The sequence below is a fragment of the Vespula vulgaris genome, chromosome 8 (assembly GCF_905475345.1).
Source record: "Vespula vulgaris chromosome 8, iyVesVulg1.1, whole genome shotgun sequence".
In the NCBI taxonomy this organism is placed as follows: domain Eukaryota; kingdom Metazoa; phylum Arthropoda; class Insecta; order Hymenoptera; family Vespidae; genus Vespula; species Vespula vulgaris.
In genome coordinates this window covers 944,774-954,773 of record NC_066593.1, presented here as the reverse complement: position 1 = coordinate 954,773, position 10,000 = coordinate 944,774, and the positions used below count along the sequence as shown (strand labels likewise).

At 37.6% G+C, this 10,000-nt stretch overlaps 1 protein-coding gene across 6 annotated transcripts in view; it reads left to right on the top strand.

The window, feature by feature from the left end:
- Positions 1–10,000, top strand: part of LOC127065472 (acetylcholine receptor subunit alpha-like) — a 126,834-nt gene that overhangs the window by 68,635 nt on the left and 48,199 nt on the right. For 5 of the 6 annotated variants that reach the window (XM_050997864.1, XM_050997863.1, XM_050997862.1 and 2 more), the window contains one exon: positions 2,059–2,239. In XM_050997864.1, coding sequence (XP_050853821.1) covers positions 2,059–2,239 — 181 coding nt within the window. Of the gene's footprint in view, positions 1–2,058; positions 2,240–2,888; positions 3,070–10,000 lie in introns of all 6 variants that reach the window. The other variant, XM_050997860.1, reaches the window with a different exon arrangement.

The following is a 10,000-nucleotide window of genomic DNA, read 5'->3' as shown; positions in this document are numbered from 1 at the left end:
TCTCGACGATTATTTATCGACAAAAAAAAAAAAAAAGAAAGTCTGATGTATTCCAATTAAAAAGAAAAGAAGGAAAGGAAAAGAAAAAAGAAAAAATAAAAAAAAAAAGAAATTATCAGACAAAGACTCGTTAACTTCTCACTCTGTTTTTACCGATAGACAGATTTCTACTTTCCTTTTGTCGAGCACATTGTTTCATCTAAAACGGAAATGGAAAGGGTAAACGTGGTAGACGCGGAACGACGATAATGCCACTGTTTCGATTCCCGAGTGAAATATCGATGGACCGGGCCTTCGCGAACGATAATAGAAGACCTTCGTTGCTTGGAGAGAACGAGATGGATTGAAAAAAAAAATAGAAAGAGAGAGAGAGAGAGAGAGAGAGAGAGAGAAGCAGACAGGGAGAACAATTTTTCATTTCATTTCTCTCGATACTTCGTACTAGTCGATTATTTCATGAGCCTTCCTTTTCCTCGATATTGTATGTCTATATATATAGATAGATACATACATAGATAAACGTAAAATTTTAACCCGTCGAAATAAATAATCTACGTTATCTGCAATTTCGAAATAACATAACGATATATCTACGTACATATATATATATATATATATCTCCAATAAATTTTCCAATCAATTTTCATCGGTAATAATTTATAATTATCATTTATTTTTCTTTTCCCTTTTTTCTCTTCTCCTCCTATATTGTTCTCCCCCATCTTCCATCTATTACTCATCCCCTTTTCGATCGAAATCCATCAACGTATTCGTACGTTTAATTACGCGATTATTAGTCCTGGATTAACAATTTCAACGATTGAAATTCAACGACGCAAAACATTCGTACCACTCGTAAGCACCATAATCTCAGATATTTCACCCGCGAGAATTAAACGTGTTAAGCGAATACGCGCTTGCAAATGGTAAATATTTGATGAACCGTTATGTACTTTCCCTATGCTCTTGCCAAAGTGCCTTGCCTCTAAGGAAATTCTAAAGTCGTTAAAACAAGCCGAATTTTCTCTTCATTTTCTTCCCATTCGAGACTTTAATCGCGAGGATATTAATATCTATTTATATTATATAAAAATTAATTATATATATATATACAAACATATAATACATAAATAATATTATTCGACGAATTGATACAACGAATCTCTTTGATTAACATGAAATTAATTTTCTAATCGTTTAAAGGGTCGTTGCTTTATTTTCTTTTTCTTTTCTTTTCTTTCGATCGAAACAAGAGCCTTAATGCGAGTGATATATAATATTATATCAATATGTTTCATCTCGACTCCGATCGCTCGTTATTTGTTCACATCGTAAATTTGTAAATCTTTTCACCGATTCGAGAGAGAAAGAGAGAAAGAGAGAGAGAGAGAGAGAGAGGGAGAGAGAGAGAGAGAAAGGGAGAGAAAGAGAAAGAAACATTCTTATCCGCCGCATATAAAAAAAATCGAAAAGAATGATCTCATTCGAAAATCTCCGATAAACGCGCGTAACATCGAAGAAAAGTTAAGGGTGGCGTGTGCTCTGTTGTTCAAGAACACTCAATGAAAGAACTACGAAGCAAAAGAAAACAGAACACACAAGGGGTGAAGGTATGGTGTGTGTGTGTGTGTGTGTGTGTGTGTGTTACAAAGAGAGAAAGAGAAAGAGAGAGAGAGAGAAAGGAATGAAAAATTAATGTAATAACAATATTAATAATAATAAAAATAATAGAAATAATAATAAAAACGATAATAATAATAATAATAATAATAATAAAAGGAAAAAATACGTATATACACATATACATATATACATATATATACACACACATGTATATATATATAAATCAATTCAAAGAAAAATTTTAATAAAAATAATAAAGAAGGAAAGAAAAAGAAAAAAATTATAACAATAATAACGAAAACATAAGAACCAAAAAATAAAACAAAATACAAAAAAACAAAAAAAAAATAAAAAAGACGGCTTGGTATCGAATCGGAAGTACAAAGTAAGCTCGACCGCCGCAGCGCCCAGAACCACTAATGTGCTCGCTCGCAGCGCGGACGGCAACTTCGAGGTGACCTTGGCCACGAAGGCCACCATCTACCATCAAGGATTGGTCGAGTGGAAGCCCCCGGCCATTTATAAGTCATCCTGCGAGATCGACGTGGAGTACTTCCCATTCGACGAGCAGACCTGCGTCCTCAAGTTCGGTTCGTGGACCTATGACGGCTTCAAGGTAACACTCGCATGGTAGCCGTTAAGCCAAAAAAAAAAAAGACAAAAAAACAACACCAACCCTCCACGCCCCGTAAATAAGCCCCACAGCCCCCCGCGCCCCATACCCCTCGCCAGAAAAAAAAGAACAAAAGAAAACAACCCTCGAGCGAGAACCCTATTTTTAGCGAAAGAAAGCACGCCCCGTCGCCATATTGCTCTCTTAATTCCAGAGAGCAATGTAAGTTATCAACGAATAAGAATAACATAACATAACGAAATATAGATAGAGAGAGAGAGATCGAATCTTTTGACGGGAGGATAGAAAAGGAAGTTAAGCGTTTCATTTCACAAGCCTTTCTTTTTCTTCCACCTAATAAAGGATCGATTTCTCAGTCGGTAAACACGCGGCTTCTATTAGATCATAAGATACGTTTAGATATTAATCTTCGGATTATATAGATTGTTAGCGGAGTATGGAACGATCGGTTCGTGCAGACGAAATCAGTGCGAAAGAAAAAGAAGAAGATAATATTTTTTCTTTCTTTTTTTTTTTATATATATACTTTCTCTTTTTCTTCCATCATCATCTTGTTCATTTTCTTCTTCTTCTTCTTCTCGCACGAGAGCCGATCGTGATCACGCTCGGCACGTTTCTTCGGTGATTCCAGCGCCGACGGGAACTACGAGGTGACACTGATGACCAAGGCTACGGTCTACTATACAGGATTGGTCGTCTGGCAACCGCCGGCTGTTTATAAGTCCTCCTGCTCCATCGACGTTGAGTTCTTTCCGTACGACGTACAGACCTGTGTTTTGAAGTTAGGCTCCTGGACCTATGACGGTTTTAAGGTGCCACGATATTCCAGCGGCAGCACGATCGCAGATTCGTTCCACCTTTTGTTCGCTCGAGATATATGTGTATACATGTGTATATATATATAAACACAGATATAGAAATATATATATATATACTTATACACCATATTGTACACTGCATATGTATATATACATGTATATATATGTGTATGGGTGTATATATGTGTGTGCGTATACACGCAGATATATTGTGTTCCAGATTGATTGTTTCCTTCTTTTTTTTGTTCCTCGTAGTTTTTTCAGCGTTTCCTGCTCCTTTTCGTTGAGTCGTTGAGAATGCCTTCTCTTCACGTTGTTTATAATTATTACGGATCGTAATTTCGTGCGATGCTGCTGCTCTTTGGCCGTAACTCGTGTGACTTATGATTTCGATATATATATATATATATATATATATATATATATATATATATATTATAGTTTACATATACTTATGTATATGTATATATATATGTATATGTATATATACATATATGATATATGATTGTTGGACTTGCGGTGTGATTTTATTGGCCGTCTGGATAATTCCGTTTTTTACTTTTTCCATCGATTTATCCCTAAGAGTTACACTATTCTTTCGCGATAGTGGATCTCGAGACGATTTTTTGCCTTCCTTTGCGCAGCAAACGTTTTATTAATATTCCTCTTGTCCACGTGAGGATCGATTAATAAATTTTCTATCACATTGTTTCGATAATAGTTAGCAGTGTTAGTACGTGTCTCGTTCCTCGTTTCGCCACGCATTGTACGCGTCCTGTTATATCCGCGTATATATATATATATATATATATATATATATATATATATATATATTTACGTTCGACGGTGGACGAAAAAAATTTAATTATATAATACACGTAGCAAGGAAGGATATTAACACTCTTAACGACGAAACACTCGACACTCACGATTAAAAGAATAAAATAATGTATGATCCTCGCCTTGACAAAAGCAAGCTTTAATGGCAGCGAACTAACGCGTCGAAGGTCCTCGTCGATCGAGAAAGAAAATTAATCAATCGAACTGGATTTGGCCGTGACATTTTTTTTCATTCTTTTCATAACTGTATAATATATATATATATATATATATATATATATATATATAAACATATACACAATATATATATACATATATTATACGTATACGTAGAAAGTGAGTGTACTCGATGCACCACCAGGGAAAGGTATAAAATTTCGCGTAAATTCATATCGATAATATCACGAAAAGAAAAGAAAAGAAAAAACAACAAACAAAAAATAAAAAAAAAAAAGAAAGAAGAAACAAAAAAACAGAAAAACGAAAGAAAGAAGAAACGTCGATAAATTTCAAGTAATATAATAAATCTCGAATATTCCTAATGTCCAAATATTATCCTTTTCAAACTATACACATTAGATAAACATGAGATTGAACATCATTGGCGTGGAAAGGGTAATGGGTATCCCTGTATGTATGTATATGAAGCGGTTGTGTTCAATGGTTATACGAAATTCTGTTCCATCAACCACAACGTGAAATTCTCTTCGTTCTCATGGATTCCATCTCTGTTGGTGGTGATGGTGGTGGTAGTGATGGTGTGGTGGTAGCGACGATGGTGGTGATGGTAGTACTGCTGCCGTTGTTGCTGCCATTGCTTCTGTCCTTGTTCCTGCTAACGATGACCCTTCGAGAGTCGTATATAATTTGACTATGAATTAGATAGTAGTGGCTTTGCCCGAACTGCACGTGTGGAAAGATAACTATATATATATATGTGTGTGTATATATATATATATATATATATATACATACGTGGGGATTTGGTTCGTTCGTTGCTCGATTAGGTGTTACGATCTTGCTACGCGTTACACGTTATTGATAAATCCTATATACAATGGTAAGCTAGCTAGCTAGGTAGATAGCTAGCTAGCTGTTACTACTTGACGAATAAATCATTGAGCAAGCAATTAAGCGTGGCAACGCGAAGAGAGACAACTCGTATAGGAGGATTGAGCTTTTCGTTAGAACATTCAGTTTTCAATTAGTCGTACGTTATCTATCTATCCGTTTATCCATCCATCTATCTATCCATCTATCGGCAATGATGGAGATATTTCCAGCAACAGAAAGAGAGACAGACAGACAGACAGACAGACAGAAAGAGAAAGAGAGAGAGGAAAGTAAGTCTTGATAAAAACGATTGAAATACTCTTTCAAAATTTCGTTCGTTCCTGGAACACGAATTGAATCGAAACGTAGGAAGTAGTAAGAGATGGTTCCATTGCTCGTCCACGAATAAACTTCGGATTTCGAGAGGTTATATATTCTCGGACTCTCTCCGTTATATTTTCTACTCGATACCCACTTAACATCGGCCCCTGGAGTATCGCACGAGTGGACATTCCGAAGGTTAAATCGAAGAATCGATCAACCGGAACAACACCTTCCACTGACTTGACACAGTTAACCGTCAACTTTCCATCGAGTTCATACCTCCAAATTCACTTTTCATCTTTTGTTAACTTACCTACGTATGTAGGTATCTATGTACGTACGTAAAAGTTAACATTAACCTTCGCTTCGTCGACCAGCTTGCACACATACTGCTCACACATTTTTCTTTCCATTGTTTCCTAACTGTGAGATAGAATTAGGAAGGAAAAAAAAGAGATAGAGATAGAAATAGATAGATAGATAGAGAGAGAAATTTTGTAAATTGCAATCGCGAATGTCAATGACGACAAAATTATCTTAAAACAAATTCTCTCTCTCTCTTTCTCTCTCTCTCTTAGAAAGTACTGTTATAGTATTGGTCGCGGAGAGATAAGCGACAAACGCGTAGCTGACCTTTTAAAGCACATTCCGTCTACGTTCCCCGACGATTCCACTTATGGCAGCAACCTTACACGCACAAGTTTAGTTGCTGCAATAAAGATAGAAAGGTGGGAAGAGGGAGAGAGAATGAGAGAGAATGTATGCGTGTGTGTGTGTGAGAGAGAGAGGGGAGAGAGAAAGACAGAGATAGAGATAGAGAGAGAGAGAGAGAGAGAGAGATCGATATTTCGGTGCACATAGTACATAGCGTGTAGGAGAATTCTATGCGCTTATTCCAACGCGTATCTCTTCGTACCAGGCTAAAGCTCGTAGCAGCAGCTTTTGTAAGCATCGAGACAGAGAGAGAGAGAGAGAAGGAGAAAGAGAGAGAGAGAGAGAGAGTCGACACGGGGGCGAGAGAACGTCCCTCGAATTTCGGCTTTTCGCGCCGGGAGTTTTCTATTAAATTTAGCGAGCGACAGTCTGATCCTCTCCAATTTCCCCTCTCTTCCCTTCCTCTCCTCAATTCCCCCCATCCTTTTTCCCCCTTTGGGAGAGCTCAACGCACGAGAATAATTGTCGTCGGTCGGTTACGCGTCTAGATTCGAAAGTAGTTGCAAAAGCGGTTGCTAAACCGCCCTTGTCACGATGAAACGTCAATGATGACGGCTCGATAAAGGTGATATAGTCAAGGAAATGTAGAACGTTTTACCTTCGAAAATTTCTCGTCGACTTTATAATCGTCCTTCAAACGAGTTCGAACGCGAGCTCTTATCGAACGTACTCGATCGTCCTCGAGAAGGATAAAGGACGACGACGAGGACGACGACGAGAACGACGACGACGACGACGACTACGACTACTACAGCAACTATGACGATGACTACGACTACGACTACGACTACGACGAGAATGAACGCACGAACGTCACGAACGTAGGCGTGAAAAGGGCTATTGGAAACCGGTGGTAGACGAGAGCAACCTAGTAGGATCGAATCGATCGATAACGTCTGTACGTCAGTCCTAGCTACACAGTCGTTGAATACCGTCTCGACTCATGTATATGTATCGATTCATCGAGTAATAAAATCTATGCCAATCGCGGCACCCTCGTGTGTTGTGCCGTGCTTCTACCTACCTACCTACCTACCTATCTACCTACCAACCTACCTACTACTACTATCACTAATACAGAATGTATGAATACAAATTGCCTTCCACCCAATCACGCTTCGCCATATTGCAATATTCTTTTCCTTTTTCTTATTACTACTCCTCTTAGAAATGCAACATTATTTAAAATGATCGATATATATATATATATATATATATATATATATATATATATATGTATGTATATACGTATTATACATATTTTTTTTCTCTCTTCTCAACGATTCGAAAAAACATTTCCTCGAGTATTTTCTCGTTTTTTCTCTGCCTCAATTCACTTTTCATCGTTCGTGAATATCGTTCGTTAAGATCGATAAGACGAATCGTTCGTTCGAACGGAAACACACGTACGTACGTACTACGCATCGACCACGCATACACTCCTACGAACGGTCGAACGCACACCGACAAAAACACACCGACAAAGGCAAAGCCACTCCTGACATTTCTCGAAGTTGTAAGGAAATTTGGCTTCGAGTTTCTCGATCGATACCCTTCCGGATTACGTGCGCACTCGTTAATATGAACTCTCCTGTCGGTTACGAACTTCTCCTTTATCCGTCCCGTTCCTCGCACTTACCCCTCTCGTCCCTTTCTCCTCGCCGTATCCTCCTCCTCCTCCTCCCTCATTCCCCCCCCCACACCCTCGTCTTTACCCCTCGTGCTTTCAAGAGAATTGAGTTAAAGGATAATGCCTCGAGCCGGTTTCGAGAGAAACGAGCTTTAGAAAGGGAAGTAGCCCTTCCTTCGTCCACTTCTTCTTCTTCTTCCTTTTATTTTGCTAGAGATAAACATTCCAAATTGGATAACGATTATGTCCAACACTTTGCTCGACACTCTTTATCCTTTGAGAAAGCTCATGTAAATCGTCAAAGTGTATTAAAATAATAATTATATCCAATTGTTTTCGAAGCGTTCCATCGATTCGAAAGTCTCATATTAAAGAATAATCGGTATTATAGAGGATGCTTCTAGAAGAGAGATGACGCTAGAATAAAAAATTAGAAAGAAAAAGAAAATAGAAGAAGAAAAAGAAAGAAAAAGGAAACCATAACCAACAAACAAACCAGACACAGCTAGCAGCAGTCAACGTCATATTCGTAGTCCGCGTCGCGTGTCCCAACAAATATCGGTCCGTTCTCTGACCCGGTCACGTTGACATGAGCCACTCAACGAGTCAGCGACTTGCCGTTCGTTGGTACTGGTGTTAAAGCCGCGAGAGCACTATACTTTCCCCTAAGGGCCTCTTAAAGGGGATGTACGCCTATGTCTATGGAGTAAGTATTAGGTATATCACCTTAGAACAGGAATTTCATTTCGTTTTACTCGATCGGGCTTTCTTATTATAAGTGAATCGACGAAGCGATCTCTATTTCGATCCGATCCATTCTTTTCCCTTTTTTATTCTTTACTCGACTACCCTACGACAAAATTTTAATAAAACGAACACCGATCGTCCCCTATTTACGATTATTTTCTTCCTCTTCGTTAAAATAGAAATAGGGATGATATTAGAATTCGTTAGAAAAAAAGATGTTAATACTTTTCTTCAACGATCGACGAATAGACATTTTTTTTCCGATCGTTTGATTGAGAGAAGGTTATCAATGAATTTCTGAAAAGAATAAAAAAGAAGATAAAAAGAAAGAAACGAATAAATCATTAAATATGGACGATTAAAATATGTTATTAATCGATAAAGAAAATTTTCGCTGGTACGCTCGACTTTTTTGATATTTTATGATAATAACAAATATTCGATCGATACTCGACCCGTATTTTCCTTCTTCTTCTTCTTTTTTTTTTTATTCCCTTTTTTACGAAAGCTTAGCAATAGAGCTGCCACGAGCGATAACGAGTTTTCAACCTGGTTGATAGGATTTCGTCAATGATCCTTTCTCAAACACGATGGTTAACGGCTTGCGTCTTAATCTTTGAGAATGCCAACGTCTTCCTTAACTCTCCTTCTCTCTCTCTCTCTCTCTCTCTCTCCCTCCTTTATCTTATAGATCGGTGATTTCGATTAGCACTTTGGATTATAGCTGGTACGTTAACTCGTTAAGTAATAGGGATCTCAAGTGTCGGAACTAATTTGCTCTCGAATTTATAGATCCGATTAACGCGAAGATCATAATAATGATGATAATGATGACGATGACGATGATGATCTCGTTAAAGGTAAAACATTTAATATTAATACTTAATTAACGCTGCCGGTTAAGCGAATATCATTTTTCAAGTGTATGAAAAGATTAAAAAAAAATGAAAAAAAGAAAAAAAAAATGAAAAAAAAGAGTTAAAAAAAAGAAGAAAAAATTAGACCAAATCGGTGTACACGACGAGACACAATTTTATACCTTTTCCATGGGAGGAGGCTCGACTATTATTCAATCCATGGTGGCGTCGAGAACGTTTTGTCGTCGTTTCGCTTTTTCTTATTTCTTTCTTTTCCCTTCCTTTCGTAAAACTCGTTCTGAGATCTACGTTGAGAATGCAGAAATTTTTGATTCTTTTCCTTTTTTTCTTTTTCTTTTTTTTTCTTATTCTTTATATCCCTTATTTCTTTTTTCTTCATGTTTCTTTTTTTATTTTTCTTTTTTCGTCGCATAGTCGCTTAAGGATGACACGTTGGGTGCAACCAATACTCTAGTTATATATATATATACACTTACGTATACCATTACATGTAAATAGATGCAAATATTATCTAATCTTTATGCTCACAATAGGAGGTATTAAAGTCTGAGAATACGTATGTGTTGGCGTCGACGTAAGACGTTAAAGAGACAACCACGAAAATTTTACTACGGCTCGGTTGCACTCGACTGTCACCTTCACTAACGCAAATACATGTACCACAAATGGAGAGAGAGAGAGAGAGAGAGAGAGAGAGAGAGAGAGAGAGAGAGAGAGAGAGAGAGAGGGAGGGAGGGAG